Source organism: Corvus hawaiiensis, chromosome 10, assembly GCF_020740725.1.
Source record: "Corvus hawaiiensis isolate bCorHaw1 chromosome 10, bCorHaw1.pri.cur, whole genome shotgun sequence".
NCBI classification, from domain to species: domain Eukaryota; kingdom Metazoa; phylum Chordata; class Aves; order Passeriformes; family Corvidae; genus Corvus; species Corvus hawaiiensis.
In genome coordinates, this window is record NC_063222.1 from 13,550,500 (window position 1) to 13,576,057 (window position 25,558).

Consider the following 25,558-nt stretch of genomic DNA (forward strand, 5'->3'; position numbering starts at 1 on the left):
GTGTGGAATTCCAGGGGAGTCACGAGTGAACTAAAAATTTATCACGCCCAGTAATGGAGACACTAACAAACGTCATTCCAGACTTTCTTGGCCAAGAATTTCTTAAACACTTCTGAATCAGAAGTAGAGAAACCACCAAAGTCTTACGTTTTTGTCTGGCTCTCAATTCTACTTCAATTTTCTATTTAGAACTCTTAATCTCTTCTTCATCTCAACCTCCTTTATTTCTTAAAGAAAAAATTACATCAAAAACTAAACCACACAAAAAATTGAGTTGCTTGAAAATATTTTCTCTTGTTCCTTTCCCCCTGTTTGTTTATTCTGAATTTCACTCACCATCCCTGTACTGTGTGACCACTGCTTTTATTACTTACAGCAATCTTAAAAAAGCTTCCAAGTCTCCCAAAACATTACTGTAATTCTTAATCTACTTGTAGCTCTGTATCTGAGCTCGCTTAGTAACTGGTATCAACAGGAAATCAGTTTCATTAGAAACTTGATTTTTTCTATGACTTCCATTACAGCTACCAAAAAGGCATATCTAGAACTAGCATTCACAAATAGCAAAGACTCACAGGTTATGAAGCATCTGGAAACATCTGCACAAGCTCCAGTGCAGAGTGATTTCACAGAAAATTTTGTAAGGAAAAGCTCCCCTTGTCACCATGCACCACATGCACAGAGAAAAATTTACGTAACAAGCAAACTTTCCTTTTGGAATCATGATTTTAACGTTTTACAGGTAGTTACCCTCATTCAATTAAAGTTACTGCCAAAGGCACAACCACTCATAAGCTCTTACTTTTCATGGCACATTTAAGTAAGTGGGTTTTTAAGTGTTTACTATCCTCAAGACAGAGTCAGAACTGATTTTCTTACCTAAAACGTCTCCCACGCTGCTGATTCATTTTTGCTCTTGGAGCTACTCCATCAACTGCCATAAAGAAAACCTTTCTTGGTTTAATAATGCGAAACAGTACTTCCAAATAGTGAAAAATATTGGCAAAAATCTTATCTTCTGAGATTCTGAAGTGGACATCATCATCATTTGGATGTGAACACTGATGTATAATGCCATTCATGTCCAGGTATAAGTTGTCGAATTCTGGAATCTACAAATGCCACAGTTAGTACCAACTTGGTGAATGCAACCACTGCCCAAGGCACAGCTGAGAGCACTGAACTCTGGAAATGAGCTGAGGTGGGAAGACCTCCGTGGAACTTCCAGCACACCAACAGGCAGAGTAAGAATATCTGGACTGGGTATGGGTTTGCCTGCACATGCAATCTGTTACTATTATTTTTTTCAGTGAGCCAAGTCAGCTGAACAGATTCCTATCCTATCCTGGCTGTTTCTGGAACCTCAGGACTTTTGTCCCTGTGCTCAGGTTGTATCTTCTACAACCAAAATCACTGTTTTCAGGAAGATTTTTTTTCATTTTATAAGCCTGCACATTTAATCGATTCAACCTTTCACAGCTGCACTACAAACAGCAAAAACTACAAAACTGAGTATGCCATTTCCAACAGTATTTCCAAGCAAACCTGGCTTAAGAAGCTTTAGAGTTCTCCCCCTGCTCAGCAGTTCCTACCCTGACCACTGCATGCTGTCTCATCAGCTATGCTTGTGAGCACCTGAGTCTAGAGAGTGGCAATTAGCACCAAAAGCAGAGAGTTAGCAACGATAACATCAACTTCTTACCCAGACTTTCTAAACAGATCTTTTTCTTTCTAGTTCTCTGCTCTCCTAACAGCCTTATCTGTAGCAGTCACACTTTCTTTTAAAGGAAAAAAAAAAAAACCCTTCCCAGATGTACACAAGCAACATACAGGGAACAGACACTGTTAAATGTATGATGCAAAAGGGCCAGTACTACCTCTGTGTTACCAAAATGTACCACAAGAGCAACTGGCATTAAACAAATCTATTCCTTAACCCCCCCCAGTATGACTCTTCATAAAAATCCTCCATCACAACTGGAAAAAGGCATTGCCAACTAGTTTGTTACAATTTTCTGCGGCACTGCTGCTGACACATCTTTACCTAAATTTGAAAGGCACATTGTTGGGCTTGTATTTATCCTCCAGATGCAAGAGAAATGTAACTGTTTTAGAAAGAGGAAATAGTAAAGAGGAGAAATTAGAAATAGGATCAGGAATGATCCCCACTCAAGTGCTGTAACTAGTGTTCTGCTGCACATCATGATCTTTAGTATGGTTAAATTCAGTAACCAAACTGCTCTCAGTGCTTTCAGATAAGACAACTGGGCAGTGCACAGGCAGCATTTTAAAGAGACAAAAACTAAAGCTTTTATATGGAGGCAAAATACATAAAAAGTCCTATGTTTTCTTCAAGAAGCACAGGTATAATATGATTTAACAATAATGCTGTTTTACATAGATAGGACTTTTAATTTGGTTGTGGGTTTTTTTGGTTTTTTTCTCTTAGCATCTACTCTAGATATCAGTTTGTACATTCAAATGATCTGGAAGAGTTAAGTCGTGTTTACTGTTTATCTTAAGAGCTCTAACTGTCTCTTTCAAGGGGTAGCACCCCCTGCTGCCATCCCCCTGGTTAGAGCAGACACTGCTGCCTCTTCAGCTTGCCACAGTTCTTCAGCACAAGTTGAAAGATGTGTGAGCAGCCCAGGCTTCTAAGAAAACAGCAGGAAAGGCAGCATACAGCGCTGCCGCCTTGCTACATAGATAGCATTAAACACTTCAGTAAAGCCCAACAAATCATAAGCAAAGACCTAAGCTTTGTAAACTGCTTTGAAACTAGCAGGAAAGGCCAAACATCCAGGCTGGGAATCACTTGAGCTGGGCATCTTAGTTACACTGACATAACAGCTATTTAATCTTTAAAAATCACAGGTGTTTAGGGACAATGTATTAATATTCAAACACACTCTCAATTATAACCCATCTCAGAACATCCTTATTCAATCTATGAAACCACATCTATGACAGCAGCTGAAAATGATAATTAGAAAAGCTTGTATACAACAGGTACCAAACATGACATCTCTGAAAATATGACGTCTTTGTCCAGCTGTCAGAAGTATCATTTACGGCTTCCGTTGCCCAGGCTTGAACATACTTCCCGGTTTAGCTGCTAACACAAGCTGTCCGACACAGGCGACAACAAGGAAACGCAGCAGAGCTGTAAAACCTGTCCCTCGTCATTACCGCGCCATTGGCCGTCAGCAGCTGTAACTTTCCTGACCCCAACAAGGAGTAAACTCCGACCTTGGGCTCCCCGCGGGTGCGAGGCCGCCGGGTGCTGAGGCAGCACCGCGGAGCTGCGGAGGGGAACCAGAGACAAGGAAGCGAGCCCGGCTGTACTAGTTATAGCGGGGCAGCCGGGCACCGCCACGGGCCGGCAGCCGCCGCGGGCTGGCCATTCCCGGCCAGCGGCGGGCTCGGCCCAGACAGTCAGGCTGTCAGGGGGCACCGAACCCCTCGCCCGCTCCCCAGCGATCGCCCACCGCCATCCCACCACTTTCGGCCGTTCCGAGCGGCAGGTCCCGCCGAGCTGCAGCCGCCCCCCTGCGCCGCCCCGACTGTCGGCGACCCGGCCTGGGCTGGGGCTCGGTTCCGCAGGGCCGACCAGGACCAAGGCCCGCGCGCTCGTCCCCCACCCTCGTCCCGCCGAGGGGCCGGTCGGGACCCCCACCCCCCCGGGGCGGGCCCGTGTCAGGCAGCGGCGCTCCGTCCCCAGCTCACCTGATGCTCCTTCAGCACCTGGCTGAGGCAGGGGTACCGCTCCGAGATCCACCGGTAGAACTTGGGGACCCCCATGGCCACAGCTCCCCGCCACCCTCACAGCCCCGCCGGAACCAAACACCGCGGGCCGCGCTCCGCCCTCCTTCCGGCGCGCCGCGCTGACAGCGGCCGAGCGCCCGCACCACCGAGAGCGAGCGGGCACAGAGCGGCGGCGGAGCGGGGCGGGCCCGGCCGGGGCGGGGCTGGCGCCGGGGCGGGAGCGGGGCGGGCCCGGGCCGCCTCCCGCCCCTTGGCCGCGTCACCGCCGTCCCCCGCACGCAGGGCCTGGGAGCGCAGCGAATGCGTGCGACCCCTCACCCTGCCCCCCCCCCCCCCCCCCCCCGGGCCCCCGTCTCCGCGCCCCGGGCAGCAAATCTGCTCCCCGTGCGATGGCGACGCCCGGTGCAACAGCTCCCTGGGCGCCTCTCTGCACTCCGATAAACTGGTAAAGCCTGGAAAAACCACAGAACGCCAGCACTCACACACCACACTGGAAAAGATCGTAGTATGTTCCAAGTATTTTACTAGGAAAACTCGTCACGTTTATGGGACAGTGACAACACTTCTAGATTACCCACTAGATCGACAGAGAAACAAACGCCCTAGAAGCAGTTCAAAAACCATTATTTTACTCTCCCAAACCTCTGGATTTCAGCTGAACAGAACAAACACTCGAGCGTTACACCACAGTGTGAGCCTGTGATCAAAACCTAACAGCATTTTTTGTCTCTCAGAATAGCGGAAACAAAACCACTGTACAAAAATTCTAATGATAGCCTACTGTGGGTTAAAAGGGTATAATTTTTCCCTATCTCCCCCCCTAATTTCCCTACAATTTGGATGCCTAGAAAGCAAGCATTACTGTAAGTTAGTATTTGCTTGTCAACCATATTTATTTAGTCTACTCTTGTCTGTGTTAAAACGCCTTTTCTGAAATGGAGTCTGAAAAACACTCCCTGGAGCCGTGCTTTTTCTAAGGGAGGGAAGAGGGGCTGTGCAGAGCTCTCACGAGCCTACAGGGATGTTACAGTCACAGGTACAATCACCTGCCTACTGTCCTGGCATTACAGCCGCACTGCCAGGGTTCTCCAGCTCCCAGCTCTGTGTGGTGGCCTTCAGGAGGGTTTCTTAGAGCACTGCACTCAAGGGTTCAGAACATCGTACCACTTTACCAGTTTACTCATGCTAAGATTTAAGATCCCAGAAGCTTTCCTAGACATAGCCGGGCTACATGGAAGGAAGCTGAAGAAAAGTCTACTGCTGGAAAGAAAGACTATTTTTAGAAAGCCCTTCTGAATACGAGTAGGAAAAGTTGAAATAACCACTCTACATCATATCAATATTAAACTTTATTGTCATATTTTCTAATCTAAGCTAAATGAGAAAAATGTTTACAAAAATACACAGTACTTTATAGAGTGCATCTTTCAACATCATGAAAATTTTTCTTATAGTCAGAGTAAGACACTTGCAGAGACTTGCATAGGCTAATTTTTAAGCAGTTCTTATGTACTGCCTTCTACATGTGTGCGAAAGGTAAGTCCTAACACCTTACACATCTGCATTCATAGCATTCCTGCAAGGGCACTGTACATTTTACACAGATTTTGGATGACCAGAAGATGACTTCTGCTTGCAGCCAGAAATCAACAGAAGTAACCAGGTACCACTGATTCATTCCTTCCCAACAAATATTATAGCTACAGCACTTGTGGATGGTATCATTCCAAAGGGAACAAATTTCACATGTATGGAGCCCAGCCCATATACATCTGGCAGAGCAAGTTGTCATCACTTGCTTCTTGAATGAGGTAATGAACATGTCCTTCAATAGATAAAGGTAATCCTTTGATTCTGTTTCTAGTCTTAATGACACCTTGCAGCCGTTGTTCTATATCAAGGACATGGGTTTTGGCCTGGAAAGAAGAAAAAAAAAAAAGGTACTATTCATGAACTTCCACTTCTCAAAATAAAACCAGTATTTGTTAGGATATGTTTGAAATCATAATTTAATACAAAATCCAGATGTCTATACCAGCTACACTGAAAATAAAGGCTACTCTTTTGTTGGGGAAGATGAAACAGGAAAGCCTTATAAATATGATTGCCTGACAAAAGATTTTGAGAATATGAAAACTACAGGCGACATCGAAATGAAAGCCACTTTTGAAATACCAAGTCTTAGTTACTGAACAACTGGAAAACAATGGTATGGCCGACTGAAGGTAATCCCCTCTTGATGGAACAATACCCTCTGCTTGCAGGCAGGTCCAAGGGTCAGAGCAGACCCTACTAGCTCAGCAGAAGGGGTCCAAAGAGTAGTTTTTAGAAGTTAAGATGTAACACTCTATGGTAATATAAGAACTCTTATAGGCTGTATGTAAATGCTATAGGATTTGTATCTTGTATTAGATTGGTTAGTGACAATTCGAATATTCAGTACAGAAGATGATTTATTGTATTGTAACCAGGACTTCACCATTCCATTCTATTCTCATCACTTCTTCTTCACTCTCTTTGCTCTCGCTCTCTCTTTCTCTTACCCGCTTACTCTCTTGCTCTCTTGGGCCTGCTCAGAGCTGCCAGCAGCAGCTCTGAGCAGTGCCCCTATACCCACGCCCTTTGCAATAAACCCCATGTCCCAAGATCTGCCTATAGAGATCTCGTCACCGTCCGTCTCCGTCCGTCTCCAACCGTCAGTACAGACTGAACCCCAAAGTCCTACACTCTTTATAGATAAAAATGATGAACAGAGAGATGACAAAGAACAACCAGAGAAATTTTTAAATGAAAGGAAAAAGACAAAGTTTCAATTAGAAAATACGTAATTCGTAACAATAATGGACATTTGACATTTGAATATCTTAGGTTGTGTTTGTTTTAAACTCACCTTTTCATTGACAACTTCTCCAGTTTCATTCACCTGGGCTTTTGTATTCCCTTTAACAGGTTTACTCCATTCCACAAGAGGATCATGGAGAAAAGTCTTTAAGACACTAAATAAATTAAGAAAATTATATCATACATAAAATATATTTAATTTTCAAAACACAAACACTGACAGGAGTCTGTAGTTAGTGCTGAATATTTCTACTGCTTTATATTTAGCTCCATGTCATGGTGAGAGTGAGCTGCAGGATAGGCATATGCTGGGAACTGGCATATATATTCCCCAGCAGTTAGTGTTTCACGCGTTTAGACTACAGACAGCTTTTAGGAGTTTGCAGCAAAAGCAGTTGCCATACCTCATCAGAGGCTCCCTTTGATCACGCATCAGCCTCATGGTGACTTCACAGGCTCTTCGGAAGAGACCTTCTGTTCCCATCGGACCCATCCCATTAACCATGTTGTGAGTGAGCCGGAAAGGAACGATTTCCGGAACTTCAAAAGTTTCTCCCTTTACATTGATAAAAAAAGGTATGCCCTGGGTGTTTTAAGCATTATTAAAGAATAACATTTGCAATGGTTTTAGTTTTTTTTCCCCATCTTTGTCAGTGGCAGTTTCCTAGCTGGCAAGAGATGCTTGCTCAGATCCAAGTCCTACTCCAATAAGGGGAAATTACAGTGAGTAAAGGATAACATTATCCAAATAACCTCTTTTTCCCTGTTTTAACACACTAATACAGGGTATAAAATTTTGTTCTTAAATACATATTTATGCTCTTTAGTCTCATTGCAAAATGCTAACTTTTCTAAAATGCAAGTTTGCTTAAAAACATTTTTTTTAAATTAAGTGTTGTATAGGACACTTTAGACTACTTAGAAAGAAACCAGAAGAAATAACCCAACAATATTTCTACTTCACTTATCTGAATTAAAAAGGCCACAAGTCCCACACCAAAAGCATCTTTCAACTGAAACACCAAAATTCCAAATCCCAATCTGGTTGGCAATTTCTGCAGTTTATTTTTATAGAACTGTTGGACTTTTTCTGCTGAATTTGTGTGAGAAAGAACAAGAAACTCTCCACAACAGCAGAATTCTGAATGTAGCAATTGCAGTTTTGTTTAGAGGGTGATGGTGGAGAGAGGAGAATCACAAAAGATAAACAGTCTAAAATTTGGGCTATTTTAGTGTATCCACATCAGATAATCTGATACTGGCTAAATCAAAAAGTTGGTTTTCGCTGAATGCAGCATACAGAATCCTCTGCAGCTCACATTTTCTTTATATACCCCAGGCTTTTTTGCGTATAAATAAGAGACAAGTAAGAGAAAGAACACAGCAGATAGGCTTAAGTAAAAACATGAAAAAACCCCCAAGACAGTAGAAGTTTATAACTTATATGCATATAAAATACAGAGCATGTTCAGCAATTGGCATTTCTCACCTTGTTGAAAAGGCAGTTGAAATCCACATGCACACACTCCCCAGTGAAAGAATCAAACAAGATGTTCTCCCCGTGCCGGTCTCCCAGCCCCAGGATGTACCCCACCATGGACATGACGGCAACGGATCGGCAGTAGGCTGACCTGCTGTTGTACCTGTGGGAATACAGAAGGCACGTCTGAGTCACTGCCTTGGATGAGCTGTCCCTATTCTGTAGTCCCATTAATTCTTCGGGAAATATACAAAGTAGATGTTCTTGAGCCGGTCCAATCCTGGTCACTCACCATGAAGTAGGGTCAGGAAATGTCCTAAGAAACCATTCATGAAAGACGGGAGGATGACGAGGCAGAAGGACCTCTTTGAACATTTTCAGCTTTTCAGGCAAAGGTGCTGACTTTGGAAGCATGTGCTGCCGCAGTTCTTTTCCAGTCATATAGATACCTGCAACAGACTTCCTAATTTAGGCAAAAGAAATCCCCAAACATAAAGCTTTGTATGTGCTATTACAATATGGTAATTTAGAGAAAATAAATGTCTCCATAAAGTTGAAATAAATGATCAAATGAAAAATAATCTATAAACCATGTTGATTGTGGGACACAGGAAAGTTTTTCCCTGAACTTTTATTGCACTGACCAGAAAGCTGCTTTGTTAACAAGAAATTCAAAAGAAATCTGATCTTTTCTCTGGAAAGCTGCTGTACTCTTAATCTTGATTCAATTGTATATTATTTTAATTATCTCACTAAATGTAACAGAAATGAAAAATAACAAATCAAATCTAAAGAAAAAGTTCACAGTATTTTTTATTATTCAGTGCTGCACATACATTCCCATGCTGCTGGCACTGCTGCTGAAACAATTTACGTCACTGTATGTAAGAAAGTATTGAGATGCATGTGGTATCAGTTCTTGTAAGGAACTTGTTCATTCCAGGCACCAACTCTCTTCCATTTAAGAGCAAAAGTCTACCACTCACATGAATGATTATATATTGCAGATAGTTAAATACATGCGACTACATCTTCCTAGAATTTAGCCCGATTCTTGCCATTTGTTTCATTTACTTATTAAAATACAAGCCCTTTAAAAAGATCTAAAAACTTTTACTATAGTCTAATATTTTTCTTTACCTTTCTCCTTATAAAGTTTTATCAGGATATTTCTTAGACCAGCAGTGTTATTCACCCACTCAATTATGCCACATTCATCATTTAATGGAATCACTGCGTAGGTGCGAATATGGAGCTCTCGCCTACGGGACTCTGCATCTTTTCTTAAGCACTATTCACAAAAGAAAAATGAGATTCACTGATAACACAGATAGGAACAAAATGGATCTATAGCATTTACATTCTATCTATAACTACTTTCCAATCACACAATCTGGAATTTACAAATCTAAGCTTCACAGTCTGCAGTAGGTCAAACGCAAGCAAAATGTTCATCTGTTCTCCAAAGTAAATTTAAAAAAAAAGAGGGTTTTGCAATAAAATAGTCAAACTGCATAACTTGTACATGGCTTAAATCCTTTAAAAGCAGTATTTGAAATAAATCTTTTAGTGTTTCAGAGATGCTGTCATTTGCTTTAACCTCATAGAAGACATGGTACCTTAAGCATATTGTTAAGAGGAAAATACAACCAAAATAAGAGGTATGGCAACACTTTAGTATGAAAAGATTAATTTACCTATTTTTTATAAAATATGTTAGAAATTACTAAATAAGAAATATTAAGCATGACAGCAGAAAGTTTACAGGTATTTATTTACTGTAAATAACCTGTCCTCTCTATTTTTGCTGGGATAAGCAATTGTTTTGGCAGAATATTGTAATTTGTTATTGTTTCCACAAGTCTGTAACAAGTCATACATTTTCAATTGCTAGTAGTTTTCACTGAAAAAAGGTATTTTGTACCAGTTTTCTTCCAGTGAGCTTTATCTCAAGCTAAATTGGCTTTTTTTTGTTAAATAGCTCAGTGTTCTGTCCTGGTCAATAAGTATAATGCATCTGGTTGTCTCATTCATCAAACCTTATTAATAAGGGAGTTGAATTCCATCAGCCGACAGTCTTTTCTTAGATCATCTTTAGGCTTGCACATCATAATGTAAGATTTCCCATCTGAACCTTTCAAGGTGATCTTTTTTGGCTTTTGAAGTGAGGCAAGAATTTCCACCTAAAGAAAAATGAAGTTTTTTACTAACTTCTCTATCGGATTATCCGAAATAAAGTGTGTAATTGTAATAAACCACTGCAACCAATCGTGTTAGCATTCCCATGGTGCTGCAGCACATTAACCTCAGACCAAAACTTTATCTAAGTGCCAAGAGGCCACACCTGCCTCAGGCTGCTGTGACAGAAGCAACTCAGTTGCCACAAGAGTAATTATGGAATCTCCTATTAGTTCCTCCCATTTCTAGGGAAAACACGTATTTGCAGCTACATTTGTTTAACATGAAGTGAAAAAACATGTGCCAACTAGAGCCTTACCGCATCATCAAAGCCTGCAATGTAGGCCCAGCATCCGGGAAAAGGGTCATGGTTAGCATGGGTACCAGGAATTGAAGGAAGAGTCGGTATCATTACAGATTGTAAGGGAATGAGAATTTCACTGAATGTGTGCTCTTCTACTAATCTTTTCAGTGTTTTGAAATGAATATTCATGCTTAATGTTGAGCTGTTTCCATCAACCTTGAAAAAAATGTTGATCAAAGTTAACAATAACATTTAAAATTAACACTTAAAATAATACTGCTGTTTCACATTAACTAATAAATAATAAATGCTTATTGTAATTAAAAAAACCAGCAAGCTACATTGCAAATTAAATAATCCAGAAGTAATATATCTGGCTGTTATGGCAGACTTATTTTTCACTTTGAATATAAATACAGAAAAATGAAAGAATTCATTTAGTTTTACCTTTATTATCAAATTAATTTGTTCATAACAGCACACTCACCCTATTTTTACAGTAAAACTCTGAAAATTAATGGACATGAATATGTGAAAGTACAAAACAATGTAAAGCCCATGCACTGTGAAACAAGCCATTATGTACTGAAATATTTTACAATGTGCTCGATTGAGAGCTATTTTAAATCTTTTACAACACAGTGTAGTTTCTGCTGAACTGCAGTAATATTACAAAGTAATATAATTATTAATAATAATTAATATCTATGTATAAGCATTAATATATTACTATTAATATTAATATAATTAATATTATGAATTGGCTAATGAAAGCAATCAGAAGCAGCTTTTGCATTACATTCTTGAATAATCCTATGACACGCATTAATTTATTTTTGTAAGTACCGGTTTGTTGCAGAGTTCCAACAGCTTGTCCGTAAGGCGTGTGGCATCTCCAATAAATTTTCCTAAAGATTCCTTCATGTGAATAGCTCTGTTTAGAATTTCCTTACATCTATTGACACGCATAGGGTAAGAGGACTGAAAAAAAAGTAAAGTTAAAATTTATTAAACAATGAGTTGAAGAATCACCCCCCCCCCAGTAATTAATTCTTTCCTCTACTTATTGCTTATCATATTTAATATCTGGAGAAGGATGTGCTTCAATTGTGGTACTGTTACTGGGTGTGCGTGGGGGTTATTACTTCTGAAACCATTCTTGGGAGTCCCACAACATAAAGGCCAATATTCGAGAATATGTCAATGTATCCTGAATGTTATTTCACCAGACTAAAGAAAGAGCATTCATCATGCTTCCCAGTCTGCTTCGGAATAACCTTACTGCCAAATACTTAGTAGTACATCTATCTACTAAGTTGAGTATAAAACTGAAAGTACTGTAACACAATTAGTAAATGAAACAAAATCTGTTGCTCATAACTACACAATTCATCAGCTATTTGTTATTCAAATTTCCTTTCCTAATATACCATACAAGTTTGGATGCACATTAGCATTCCAATTTGGAACATTTAAACTGTAATATCTGAATTAAGACTGCAATAAAATATTTTGCAGTGATGGCATTGATATCCTCTTCCACAACACTGTATCACAACACTTAAACTCTCAATTCCTTCTTATCAGCTTAGAGTAAAATAGGTTATATTTACATTTCTGAGAAAAGCAGTTTTGTAAACTTAATAAAGGTGTAGCTATACATATCAAAATACCTTGGACACAGCAGTCATCATCCACATTGCTTGCTGTGGATAGGCTAAAAACACTTTAGCAACAATCACCATCAGAACTGCAAAGACTTCATCATGAGAATGGCAGATTCGGGAGATGAGCTGAGAAAAGGCTGTCAGGAACTGGTAAGGTGCCAGGTGATTGGTGTGCTCTGTAATCACCTTGTTTATTTTAGCCAGATCATTTTTCATTTGAACACGTTCTGAACGACCAGCTGAAAAATAAAAGGAAAAGACTATGTTCCTGGTTTTCCCCACTGGAAATGGAAAGTCATTTAAACCAAGCCTATAGAATAATAGCAATTTTCATAAGCCAAAAAAACCTGAAGGCAACAAAAAAGCTCCTACTGTAAAGTTCTTTTTAACACAGCATACAGTGACTGAATACATATGCTATTTAACTAAGCAGAATACCAGGAAATTAAAAGCTCTCTTTACACTCTTAAAATTACTTCTCTAAAATGATACAATGGCATAGAACAAACTAAAAACACTCCATGTATTTGCCTGATAAAAGGATTCCAATGTTCTTTAGTGGAGAGGAAATGAAGAAAGTCTTTCCATTGGATGAAATTAGCACATCTGCTCCGATCTCCACCCCTGCACCTGAGGGCCCAGCATGAGTTTCACAGCAGCACCTCAGAGAGCAGGACCTGATGTGCCTGCAGCCAAACACAGTTGACCTAAGTGTGTAGAATGAGGACAAGATCAAGGAGCACAACTGTCTGCTTCACTCCAGACCTGCAAGCAATGTTTGCAATTTTCATTTGTACCAAGATCTCCCACCCAAAATGCATCTGTGGTGTTAGTTTCACATGCCTTCCTGCTCCCTGCCTACAAGATTTTTTTTTCCCCTTCATTTCAGTAAAATGAGGGGTAAAATTTCAGTAAAATTCCGAGTGGAACCAAAACAAATTGAAAAAAAGCCCCAAAGCCTAACACTTTACTGTAGCAAGTGCATACAAAACTACTACTCATCACTCATGAGACGACTCAAAAATGGTGACCAAGGGCATGCAAGGATTTTCCCTATATGTATTTAATGACTTCAGTTACCCAAGGAACAATGCTGTCTCATTATATTATTTTTAAAATCTGGAGGATTTAATTAAAATAATTAATACTCTCCTGCATATTAACATCCCGTATTTAACAAGAATAGTAGTACTTTCTTGTTTCCATATAGCCTCAGGCAATAAATCTAAACAAAGAACTGCAATTATACTTCACTGTTCTTTCAATCATCTATTCAAAAGAATGACATGGAAACTATGTACTGGGAAAAAATGTTCTACCTTTATCACATTCATATGCTTTTGCTCCAAAGTCCAGCCATAAAGACAACATTCTTGGCATTGACTGATAGATGAATTGGTTTCCATACTGTAGAGACCTGTGATTACACATTTAAATCAAAGTATGTTAATGATGATATTAGAAGTAAGAAAAATTTTACATTCATATTTAACATTCCATTCTAACTTTAGAAATTTATGTCAGCATTTTAATGCATCTGCAACAACCAAAAATATACAAAGGGTTTGTTTTTACTACTCAAAACCACAGATGAAACAATTAACTGTCTGACAGAAGACAGACAATTGTTTAGTGAAAAAAATTAATTAGGTATGAAAAAAAAAAGGAAGCACGCAGTATTTTGTTTTACAATACTGCATAAAAATTTGAGTCAGTCTGAATTGGTGAAAGACAATATATTCCTACAGAAATGTTTTTTCCCAGTATAATAATCATCCTTCTATAGAAACTAAGCAAAGTTCCCCTCTAACCTGCCAAAGTGATGAACTATGTATCTAATCAGATCTCCTTGTTTTTCCATCTTGTTGTCAGTTACCATCGGCATTAATTTATCATAGTACTTTGCAAGATAAAAATGTCCATCTTCCCATTCTGGCAAGAAAACTGTAACATCCTGCAACAAAATCAAAATGAGATAATTACTTTTGAGAGGATGCTAACTTAAAAATAAAAAATAAAAAAATTATTCTCAAGAAACAAGCATCTTGTATTAGTTACATTGTGCAGAGTACATGCAAAAAAAAGTATTAATTCTTAACCCTGTAACTCCAAAAATTCTAACTTTGCCTCAAGATAATTGCCTCTACAAACTAGAAGTCTTTTGGCTTTGAATACCTTTTGGGTTTGGAGACAGCAAGACAATTCAAGACAGAATGATATGGGATTCCTGAACTAGGAAAGATCACACTTTCATTAAAATCAGGTTCCTGATCCTAATAAACTCAGTACTGAGTTTCTTAGAGCTTTTTGAAAAGTGAAACAGCAGGATGTTAACAGTTGGACCCGATGATCCTTCTGACCTAAATGAATCTATGATTCCACATTTTTCACGTTTCTGTTCTCCTTCTACATCATGATGTTTAAAAGAAAAACAAAAAATTGTGTGACGTATCAGAAAAGAGGTAAGTTGGTGAGAGGCACATCCCTTCTCTAGTAACACTGGTTTCTTTCCTGTGCCAATACTTAGCAGAGAGTTCTGAGCATTAGTGTTTCCGTAAAATCCACAGAAATTTCATTTGTTTTCATTATTTCAACCTTCATTTGATTTAATACATTTACAGATCTCTCTAAGTGACTGTTACAAAGTATGTTATTTAGTAAGACAGCAGTAACAGTAACAGTATCAAATGCCAAAACTTGGATAGGAGACATGCTGCTTTTAAGGAAACATAAACATGTATATCTCCCACTGTTTTAGGAGGCAATATTAATCAATGCCAAAAAGTATTTCACAGGCATCACAAGATGAAGCATGCAGTGCTGTATTGTTCAAGAAGAACATACCAGCTGTCCCTTTTCCTAGTTCTTCAGAGACTGGAAGCATATTTAAAGCACAGTTACAAGTCACTATCAGAGAGAGAAATAACACTGAAGAGTAGTGCAATGTATCACCAAGTCAACTTTGTGTATTTGGAGTAGTCCACATTTTAGTGAGGAATTCTAATCTGTGTAAGCATGAGAAAAAAGCCATGCTTCTTTAACTTGTTTATTTTAAAACAATTATATGAAGTATTTGTAGCTGTCACTGATGAGAACTGTACTGATGTGTTACATTAAACCTGGTTAAGACAGTAAAATCTTTACAGGAACTGCTTCCCTCCTACACACTGATGCACTATTTAATCCCATTTATGTTATATTTGACATCATCAGGAGCAGAATGACAGCTTACTTAAGGAATACATTATTATTCAAAGCTCCTGCCTTGTTAACAGTAGTATTCCAGATTACCTTATACTTTTTCATCACTGCGTTGCTTTCAAAGTTAGCAGTTTCTTCCATAAATCTGCCCACTAGCAGCATTGCCCGACCATGGATGAGCTGATTTTTGCTATTGCAGGGTGCTTTATTTTCAGGGAAACATAACTCCACCCCCTTCTGGAGAACAATTAGTGCTTCATGAACCTCACCCTAAGGGGAAGACAGAAAACATCTTATATACTTTAAATAAGAGAAATGCAAAACCTCCCTCTTACAGTTGTTATTAAGGCAAAGCTATGACTCCAAGTGTGTTCTAGGCCATTCTGGCCGTGGTAACTGAATATTACTGACTTCAAATGCTTCTTGTATTTCCTTGTTATCTCAGCATTGTTGCGCCTTTAGGTGTATCACAATAATTGCCCTCATGTTTGCTGCCTACTGTTATTAGTTAAAAGGAAACAAATTAAGGAGAGGTCTACTATTAACACAATTTAAATTTGCCTGGGCTGTTTTGAAAGAGGCAGGTAATGCACTAGTTTTATATGAAGGTGCCAGAAAGGTCAGTGCATACAGAAAAGGGCTATGCATACAGAAAAGGGCTGACCAGAAGCTGGAGGATCAGCTGCAATGTGTTCATAGTCCCAACTGACATACCTTGTTTTACATATGCTGATTTTGTGCCATTTTTTTCTTGAAGAAAACTAAAAATATTATTTTCTTGCATTAAAGAAATTAAATTCCATTTTTGTTTTCCTTACCTTGGACCAGAGCCACTTTGCTCTTTCTACATAAAGTTCTGAGAGCGTCGATTCTCCAGCATTCAGCAGAGCATTATAGGCAGTCTGGTGATGACCAGCTTTCCTTGCAACTCTAGCACTCTGAAGCCAACACTGACCAACAAGCTCACTGTAATCCTGACTGCAAAGACATTTTTGCAGAAAATGAAACATTTCTATTATAAATGCTAGAAAATCTGAAGTAAATATCACAATGTGTTGAAACACAAGTTGAATTTCTTAATAAGCTATATACTACATAATAATAATTTAAAACTATTTTAATACATTTGTTTCACCCTTGTTTCCATTTAGGCCTAGAAACAAATACACCTTCTTCCTGTTTCTTGCTTCTCTTTCCTATAGATACCACTTTTCCTCTCTATTTTGAAGGTACATAATATTTGAGGACTACTTTTGTCTACAAGAAATTTCCAGTTTTATCTTCTCTCTTCTTACACATATGGAAACACAGAGTATTACTGAGAATACAAAATAGACAAGAAACAGTCACATCCTCACCTTTTACTGAGACTAAGCAAAGCCCTTCTCAGTGCTAAAATGGGTTCTTTTGCTCTGTAAGAGTTTTGGGTCATTTCAATGCGAGCACACCAATTCAGGGAATCTCTACTGTGGTCACCATCTGGTTGCTGAAACATTGGCCCAATACTGTGTTCCAACTCACACAGCATATGCAACCTTTGTTAGCAAAATAAAGGAAAAAAAGTGTTGAAAATTGATTGCTGTCTTGAGATACATGCAAATTTTACAGAGTTTTTTGCCATTTACTTTCTAAAAATCTGTCTCTGTAAATAATGTCATCCAGTAAGATTTATTCTAAAAGCAAAAATGCAGCAAAAGCAAGCACACAACATAAAGGATTTGTAAACTGATTAGTTATTTCCTTAATATTCCTTTGCCAAGCTGCTGAACAGAGACAATGTAGATCACTTGGACAGGAAGTCGATCTTTAGAAAGACTATTTCTGTCCATTACTTTCAGCAATAATTCTTCAGAAAGTCTAGTATTTTCAACAAATCCCATTTTAAAAGCAATGTACTTTTACTTGAAGTGAAGTTATTCCATTTATTTAAAAATACCATTACTGTTATTATCTGTCACTGTAAAGACGGAAAGCTGAGTGGTTGTAAATGCCCCAGTTCTCACTGGCAGAGAGCAGTGGGTACAAATGTAGTGGGTACATCTGACAGAGAAACAGTGACTCTTGGAAGGCTTCCAAGTAGCCTGGATCAATGGCTAAAGGAAACTACTTTGAAACATTTCTTTCTCAATACTCAAACTTCTTTTCCCAAACAACACTGGAGAAATTACCAACATAAAATAGAATTAAGAAGTAAAACACACACTTCAACTGGCTTCAGGCAACATCTTGCCAAAAGGGTGCACTTAAAGTGCAGAAGTATTAAGTCTTTTTATTCAAAAAGGCTACTCACATTTTAGTCTACTACAGCCAAATTAGAAGTCTAAGTAGAAAAGTAGAACTACCAAAAGGGATATGGTTTAATTCTTACTGCTCTTTCTTGATAAAAAAGGGAGCGCTTTTCAGTCTCCATATGGACCAAAAGAAATGCTCTTAAATTAATGGAGTTACTGGCCTATTTGTACTACTTCAAGCATGGAATTAAATTGCTGATTTTTATTATCTGACATTTACATTAGCTTGCTAGCTGATTTTGAAAGACTATACCCCATAGTACTATTGTGAAAGTTTTCCATGGAGGAGAAATATAAATTCCTAATTAATCAAAGGTTTTCAGTTGGATGAATTGAAAAAAAAAATAGGTGACAAAAAATGCACACCAGTACCATGTACTGTTGAAATGCAAAATTATTGCTGCTGCATACTTGATTATGTGATTTCTGAATTTTAAAATAGCGACATGAAAATGAGAAACCTGATAATGTGTTCATATCCTCGCTGATAGGATCCTCTTTCGAAGCTCGCTGCTGAAAGGGGCACAATCTGTTCTGCTCGAACAACCTTGAGCGTCTCATAAAAAGCTGCTTCATTTTTCTTTTTGGCTGATAATAATAAATGTCCCAGTCTGACACTCCAAGTAGTGGACTTTGCATCTTTGGGGAGAAAAAGAAGACTCTGCTTCCTTAAGCAGCTTAACCTGAATGTGCTAATTCGTCTTAACATACTACTGGAAAAATAATGTTATCTCAGATCTAAGTTACACTGTATAATTCAACTCCACAATCCACCCAGCCAAACAGACCCAAAATATACATGCACTCCAAACTTCTGCTCAAAGACTGTCCAGGTTACAATCAAATACAGTTACAAAACCCAGAAGACAGACAGAACCAACCTGCCTACCAGTAAAATCCAAGACAAACGACAACAGCTGCCCCTGGATTCAAGATGATTAAACTAAAACATACAATTGTTCAGAAATGCAATGAAGTATTAATACTTTTTATATAATAATAACTTACCTGAAGCCAAATAATTTTCCAGTAAATCCCATTGTGACAGTTTCCAGGCTGCTTCCACTCTGTAAGTGTTCAATTCAGAAATCCATTCAGACCTATTAAAAGAAAGAAAAGGCAATAAAATTTTGTGCTGTCTCCTCTCAGTATGTTAATCCTACATTATATTAGCAAATGTTCTTTATATAAAACTTGTCTTACTTGAAAAGAGGCAAGATAAGCTTGCTTCTAATGAGAGTCAGCAAAATCAAAGGATGTGCACTGGTAACAAAAGAGTTGTACAACATGATCCCATAAATGCAATCTCCAAAGAGTGTATTTCACTTCTGTGGTACACATCAAAACCTACCATCTTTTAATCCATTTACCTATTAGACTACAGAATACCAATGGCATCAGTAACATGGGAAACAATGAAAAAATTCTATCTAAGAAATTAAAGCACATACCAACACTGCTCAGAGTGCAGACAAAATCTACAAAAATTTCTAGACTTCTTGAAATAAATAATTTATAGATAAAACACTCAAATTTTTCTAGCTTCACACTGCTAATTCAATTATATTTAATAAGCCTGAAATGTTTGATAATGAGCAGAAGTAGTTACTGAGACAGAGATTTATACCAGAGCTTCATATTATTCAAATAAAATGTGTATTAGATGTTTACAGTACCTGTTTGCAAGCACTCCATTGACCTGAGTAATTACAGTAGATAACTGACCAAGGCCTAACATGGACTTCACTACACCATGATAGTGAATAATCTAGAAATAGGGAAAAAACCAAAACAACAAATGAAAACCCCACATATACACATTAATGAAATTCATCGCAGCCTGAAGGAAGAAATATGCCCATTTGGGTGCTTTTTAGAATACAAAAAAGCATAACTAATTGCACCAGAAGTTAAATGAACATTCAAAAAATCCAGTAAGAGATTTGTTTCACTTCATAAGATACTTCCAACAGCAATAATGATTTAGCAGCTGCTACAACACTTAGATTCCTAGTTTACTTAAATATTCTAAAGAGGTTTCCTCGCCTTAGTCTTCTGTGAGCTAATAAGATTAAAAATAATAATTATATTTATTTAAAGAAAAAAAAAAGTTTTCTATTTACCTGATCAGGTTCCAGTTGGATAGCCCTATCATAGCAGGCTGTTGCATCTCTTAACAAGCCAATACTTTCGTGTTCAAGGATTTGTTCTTTGAGAGATGGCTCTGCTTTCCGAATGGCGCTCACCCCAGCCACTCCATCTGGCTCGTGCATAGCAGCATACAACTTCTTTATTCAAACAGAATTGGACATGGCCATTAAAACCAAGAATTTGTTTTATAGATAATGTGCAAAATCACACAACTTCTTGAACATGGAGCACACACTACCCTGTAGGACTTGGTAGCAATAAACTTTCATGGAAGATGTCAGTTTTGCTGGGCTCCTTCCAAAGTTGAGCCCTACTTTTGCCTGGAATACAGTAATACTTACGTTCTCATACTATAGAGTACTACATGAAGCTACCTGAAACCATCTGTATGCAGAGCAAAGTAAATATCCTACTATTACCTGATAGCATAAAGATGAAGATTACTTTAGGTGAAAAAGCAACATACTAAGTTTTTTTAAATTTGAAATGTCACTGAGGTATATAAACCATTGGGAACCACAAACAGGATTATCCCAGAGGTTAAATTACTTCTCGAAACTAATTTATATAATTTGAAACACCTTTAGCATTGGCTCTTTTTCTACTTTAGAATAAGCCACTTGGAATTTCTTCAAATGTGCTTTGGCTTTTTTTTTTTTTGTTATTATAGTTGGCTGTATTTTCTGACAAAAGGCACAGAGCCAACTTCAAAGCAATAAATGTTATCAACAAACTGACATTTAATTATTTTCGGGATTTTACTATACACTAGAAAGCTACTCATTCCTTTTCATATAAAAAGCATGCCAAGCAAGAGAAAGTACTAAATATGCTGAAACACAGATGACTAAATGCTTGTATCCATCTTTTCTTCTTCCCATCACAATGAAGAATTTGACCAAGCTTTATTCATCATATACATTTTCATTTTAAAATAAAAACAAAAACCAAAAAGAACTTCAGAACCTGAAGAAATCCAAGATGTTCCTGAATATTTTGTTTCTTCTCTGTGATAAATGATTCAAAGTGCATCACAGCCCTTGTGTAAGCCTTGGAGCGAAAGGAGGCCACAGCCAGTGTATCCTGAGGAATAAGGTCTAGAAAACGTGTCACATTTTGATATTCTCCATAGTCCTCACTTGATGCTATTGAAAAAAGACATATTAAAAAGTCTGTCAATTGAGGTTTCATTTATGAGAATAATTTATGCATCAAAATTCAATTAACTCATGGAACAGTTTAGTGAGATAACTGTACTAATTTAAGAACATGGTTTTCTCTTCTGTCAACAACAATTTATTTAAAGCAATTCTGGTGAACTTCGTACATCTTGCAATACAGCACAGAATATTATATATTATATATAATATTACATATAATATTCAGTTAAACTGAATTTTTAGAGAACTATCAAGAAATTAACATTTCATTGTTCAAATTTTAAATCTGTATTTCTTGCAACAGCCATTCAGAAAAGGCATTTGGGGTGGAAATCACAGTATGATATTAAGAAACCATAAAACAGATTACATATTATACTAATACAGCATTTGTAAACGGTCATAATGTAAAGCTGCAAACATAAATAAAATACTTCTTTGAATAATGTTAATGCCATTTTAAATAAAATAAGCATCACTCACTTTTTAGATCACTTCTGTCTTTGCTACACTTGCCAGCATTTTTCTCAGCAATGAGTATTTGAAACTTATGTCTAGCCCACTGAGTGAGATGATCAAGCATGGAGAACACTGTCTGTGTGCTCAGCTGACTCAGATCAGATGTGCTGTCTTCAAGTCTCCTGCTGGACTGGTCGTCGTGTTTCAGAACAGCCATGATCTCCATGTAAACCTACGCAAAGGTAAAAGACACAAGTGTCACACCAGCAGCAAAACAGTAGGAAACAGCAATTAACACAAAAGTCAAACTAAAATACCAGATACTTTAAATGTATATTTTAGACACTTTAAATGTATATTTTAATAATTTGGGGCTTATTTTCATGATCTTGTTGTCCCATAATCTCAAAAGGAAGAAATGGCAAACCAAGTGGCAGCTGTTGTCAAGGGGTTCCATACAGGGAGGAAGCCTTTAGGTTTCAAGATACAATAAATGCTACTGCATCTCTTCTACAAACACAATACTTCAAGATTTTGTATGAACAAAGTTATCTACTGGTTATTAGATCACAGATGAATTTTTTTGCTTATGTTTAGGTAAATAACATGACAAAATATCTGTTTCTGTTTGTTTTAGTCCATAAAATATGAGTTAACATACAGAACAGATGCTTATTGTGGATGTACTTGTTCACAGAAGAAAAATCATCATACGCCTCTACACACCCACAGTGTTTAAACACAGGTGTTTTAGCTGTGAAATTTCAAATTAATGGAATGCAGGTTATACTTTTCACTATCTTCTACTTCCTTTGTTTCATCCAGGACATGCTTACAAAAGAGTCCTTGCAAACTTGCATGTCTCTCTACATACATGTGCTGCTCCCAGTAAAAATGGCAGCACATGGGCACATGCACTGACAGCTCAAGCAAACTGAAGGAAAGCAAGACGACTTCTCTCCCGCTCCTGCTTTGCTACAACACATCTAGGAATCCTGCTCCACATGAATCTGGTAGCTAAACAGTTTATCCACTGAAACTGTAATTGTATGCAAAAGAGAAGAAAAAAATGTAAGCCTGAATTCTTGGAATTATACGAATTCAATTTATTGGTTGTTTTTGTTGCACACTTCCTCTTTGTACCACTCCAGCTCTTGATGTTACTGCAGTCATTATTAACTACATAATATCTCATCCTAGACCCAACTGAACAAATCGATGGAAACCCACAGAAAAGCAGTTCCAACACAAACTTGTATGAGTATATTCAAAATCCTGTCAGAAAATTTATATTATTAATACACAAAAAAGAGTTTAACACCTAAACAATTTATTCATGTAGGTCTATATAATACTGCAGAGCTGGGCAGCTCTTAGGAAGAACAGCTCCTGACCATTCCTGTGAAAAACATTACCATCTTATATATCTCACCTCTTGCTGATCCTCTTGACTGCATCCCAACAAAACATAGACAAGGATGTGTGGAAGGAGATAAATTGTCACTTTATAGTCATTTTTCATCATAATACTGCAGCAATCAAAAACTTTTCTGGCAAGATCATGTCGTACCTATAGAAAAATATTATTTCCAGGAAAAGCATCATTACAAAAGTGCAAATGCCTGAACACTTAATAGATTTCCTTTTGTTGACGAACACAAATTCTAGTCCACCCAGTAATTTTAAGATACTTGTCTCCTACAGAAGGTTCATCAGACTTAAATCTGCAACAGGGATGCCAGATGGTAGCTGCTATTACATGTAGCAACTGCTGATAGCACAAAAGACAGGTAAGCACTGCTTACATTTCCACTTTTCCATGTTTTTTACACCATTGTGAACTTGCACTGGCCATAGAAAAAAACCTTAAGGCTGAGTCTACCACTACACTCAGCCTCTCTTCTGCCCTTAAAAGCCTGTAGAAAGTAGGAAATTATTAAAACATTAAACTCTTCTCTGTCTGAAAGAGGACAGTGTAGTTACTGAGCTACTGCAATTTAATTCGCTTCTTACACTGGTTGATTTGGAAGTGACATTTTTGGTCGGTCACTTAGATATTGGAAAGGGAAAAGAAAAAGAAGATATAAGTACTTTTTATGTGCTGGGATTATGGAGCTACAGGGAAATCTTTCCGAAACTGAAAAGGTAAATCCAGAAGCATTTCAGATACTTTTCACAAGCATTTGTCAGTGCACTCAGTTTCACAAGAGTCTCTGGACAAAGGCAAGTTTCCTTGGCTTTTAGCTTCAACACTGCTTGTGAAGCCTAGCCAAGAACCAGTGCTGGAGAAGGGAGAGTGCAGTATCCTGCTGAAGAAGCAGGGAGGTCCTTTAAGAGGCCTGCAGCCAACAGCCATATTCTCCCATCTATCCCTGACCTGCAGAAACTGAAATAAGGTTCAAGAACTGTGTTGCAAGGAGCATTAAAGAAAGATTTATTCTCTTACCTTTGTTATAAGATAACCTGCCCAAGTTGCTGACCATTCTGCAAAATTATCACCTAATTTGCTTAAGTAAATTGGCTTCTTCACCTTAGACCAATTTACAGCCTTCTGATAACTCTTGTACCTGTAATTTTAAAATATCCATTTAATAAAACTAACTTTTTATTTAATATAATAAACAAGAGCACATTGTTAGTTATTAAATTCCCTCACTGGAACAGTATTAAGTTCCATCTTTGAATCTTTAGAAATAGAATTTAAAAACCTACTTTCGGTAATCAACATATTTTATTCTAGAGCTTATTAAAATGAAATATGAAATAAAAATTCTCATAATTTGTTAGGTTGCTTGTAAGTATATTTTAACGTGCTATTTGTATCAGTTTTAAGAAATGCAGTTGGAAAGGCCAGAAAGTATGTTTTCTAAAAAAGGTAAAGCTTATCACAGGTGAGCATGACTGTCTTCATGAGGAAATAGAAAGGAAACTGAATATTTCAAGTTAAGACACAAACATAATTTGAAGTTTCATTTGGTTGAAGTAATGATAAAAATAATGTGAAGAAGAAGTCAAATTAAAACTCACTGAGCTCCTCCTACTTGATAGAAGGTAGCAGTAATGGAATGTTAATAGACTTGAGTACAGGGGAAAGAAAACAAACAAAAGCTTCAAAACATCATATAAGCCAGTGCTCTAGGGACAAACAGGCAGACCTGGGCAAAGTATGAGCTCCAAGTTTTGCTTGTTTGATTTAGAGAGAATTACTTCCAAGTAAGTGCTAATTCAGCTTTTTGTAGAAAGACCTTCTTTGAATTTTGTATATATGCGTATCACTCTTCCCAGAAGAGTGACAATACAAAACCATATGAAGTTAATACTGGCCTGGAGAGAAAAGCATTTAGATATGTTATGAAAAGACATTGCTTAAGCTGTCATATACCGTGTGTTTAAGTGAGGTTCCAAGATCTCCTGCACGTGCTCAGGAAACCTCCTCCAAAGCCTGGAGCCAGGGCAGTCAGTGTTAGTCTCTCTACAGTCATAGATGGACAGTAACTCCTGAAAAGGCATGGTTTACAACATCACCAAGTTAGCCATGACAATTTTCATACCACAGTACAAAACCCCATGTATATGATCTTAGAAGTCTTTTTGCACCTGAATGATTCCACGATAAGTAATGAGAGAGCAGTTATGGAATGCTTAATTCAGAAATTGTAACTGCAAAACTGTGATCCAACATTGTTAATCCCCTGTTACTACACTAGGCAGTTTTGATTTCAACTGCTGATTCCCCAGATTCTCCAGTTGGTGTTTGGACCACATTGTATCATAGTCTTCATCTCTGCCAATAAACCAGGACTATAATTTAGTCTAATTCCTCCTTGTGCAGGAAGTGCACAACCTTGTGCATATGCTAATAAAATTCTTATCCTACTGATTACATAGGGCCACCTATTTTCTCCTAGATTAAAGACCTGTCCTGAAGTTTTCACAAAGTTATTAAACATCAATAACAGCAAGAACAACAAAAAGACACCAAAACCCCCCATCCACTAAATCAAGCCAGCACAAAAGACTTAAGAGTTTGAAAATAAGGGTAGGCTCCCTCTCAATTGCTT

The 25,558-nt window shown here is 37.9% G+C and overlaps 2 protein-coding genes across 7 annotated transcripts in view; both read right to left on the reverse strand.

Annotated features, from left to right (window-relative positions):
- The window catches only part of XRN1 (5'-3' exoribonuclease 1), a 41,981-nt gene extending 38,075 nt beyond the window's left edge, over positions 1-3,906 (reverse strand). For 2 of the 4 annotated variants that reach the window (XR_007205604.1, XM_048313777.1), the window contains exons 1-2: positions 3,727-3,906; positions 880-1,112 (exon numbers count right to left, since the gene is read on the reverse strand). Coding sequence is in view for 3 of the 4 variants with exons in the window: in XM_048313777.1 (XP_048169734.1) it covers positions 880-1,112; positions 3,727-3,801 (308 nt within the window). In the remaining variant the exon portion in view is untranslated. The remainder of the gene's footprint in view (positions 1-879; positions 1,113-3,726) is intronic. The other 2 variants (XM_048313776.1, XM_048313775.1) reach the window with 1 other exon arrangement.
- Positions 3,907-5,096: 1,190 nt separating this feature from the next.
- ATR (ATR serine/threonine kinase) overlaps positions 5,097-25,558 on the reverse strand; it is a 39,539-nt gene continuing 19,077 nt past the window's right edge. For all 3 annotated transcript variants that reach the window (XM_048314729.1, XM_048314728.1, XM_048314730.1), the window contains 24 exons: positions 24,880-24,995; positions 23,944-24,064; positions 22,930-23,067; positions 21,522-21,729; positions 20,845-21,023; positions 19,851-20,015; positions 19,404-19,495; positions 18,736-18,827; positions 18,189-18,366; positions 16,795-16,971; positions 16,255-16,414; positions 15,527-15,706; positions 14,047-14,189; positions 13,555-13,652; positions 12,242-12,474; positions 11,415-11,549; positions 10,584-10,784; positions 10,126-10,269; positions 9,227-9,377; positions 8,379-8,535; positions 8,096-8,249; positions 7,011-7,162; positions 6,656-6,761; positions 5,097-5,681 (listed from right to left, as the gene is read on the reverse strand). In XM_048314729.1, the coding sequence (XP_048170686.1) occupies positions 5,508-5,681; positions 6,656-6,761; positions 7,011-7,162; positions 8,096-8,249; positions 8,379-8,535; positions 9,227-9,377; positions 10,126-10,269; positions 10,584-10,784; positions 11,415-11,549; positions 12,242-12,474; positions 13,555-13,652; positions 14,047-14,189; positions 15,527-15,706; positions 16,255-16,414; positions 16,795-16,971; positions 18,189-18,366; positions 18,736-18,827; positions 19,404-19,495; positions 19,851-20,015; positions 20,845-21,023; positions 21,522-21,729; positions 22,930-23,067; positions 23,944-24,064; positions 24,880-24,995 (3,654 nt within the window). In that variant the 3' untranslated portion in view covers positions 5,097-5,507. The remainder of the gene's footprint in view (positions 5,682-6,655; positions 6,762-7,010; positions 7,163-8,095; positions 8,250-8,378; positions 8,536-9,226; positions 9,378-10,125; positions 10,270-10,583; positions 10,785-11,414; positions 11,550-12,241; positions 12,475-13,554; positions 13,653-14,046; positions 14,190-15,526; positions 15,707-16,254; positions 16,415-16,794; positions 16,972-18,188; positions 18,367-18,735; positions 18,828-19,403; positions 19,496-19,850; positions 20,016-20,844; positions 21,024-21,521; positions 21,730-22,929; positions 23,068-23,943; positions 24,065-24,879; positions 24,996-25,558) is intronic.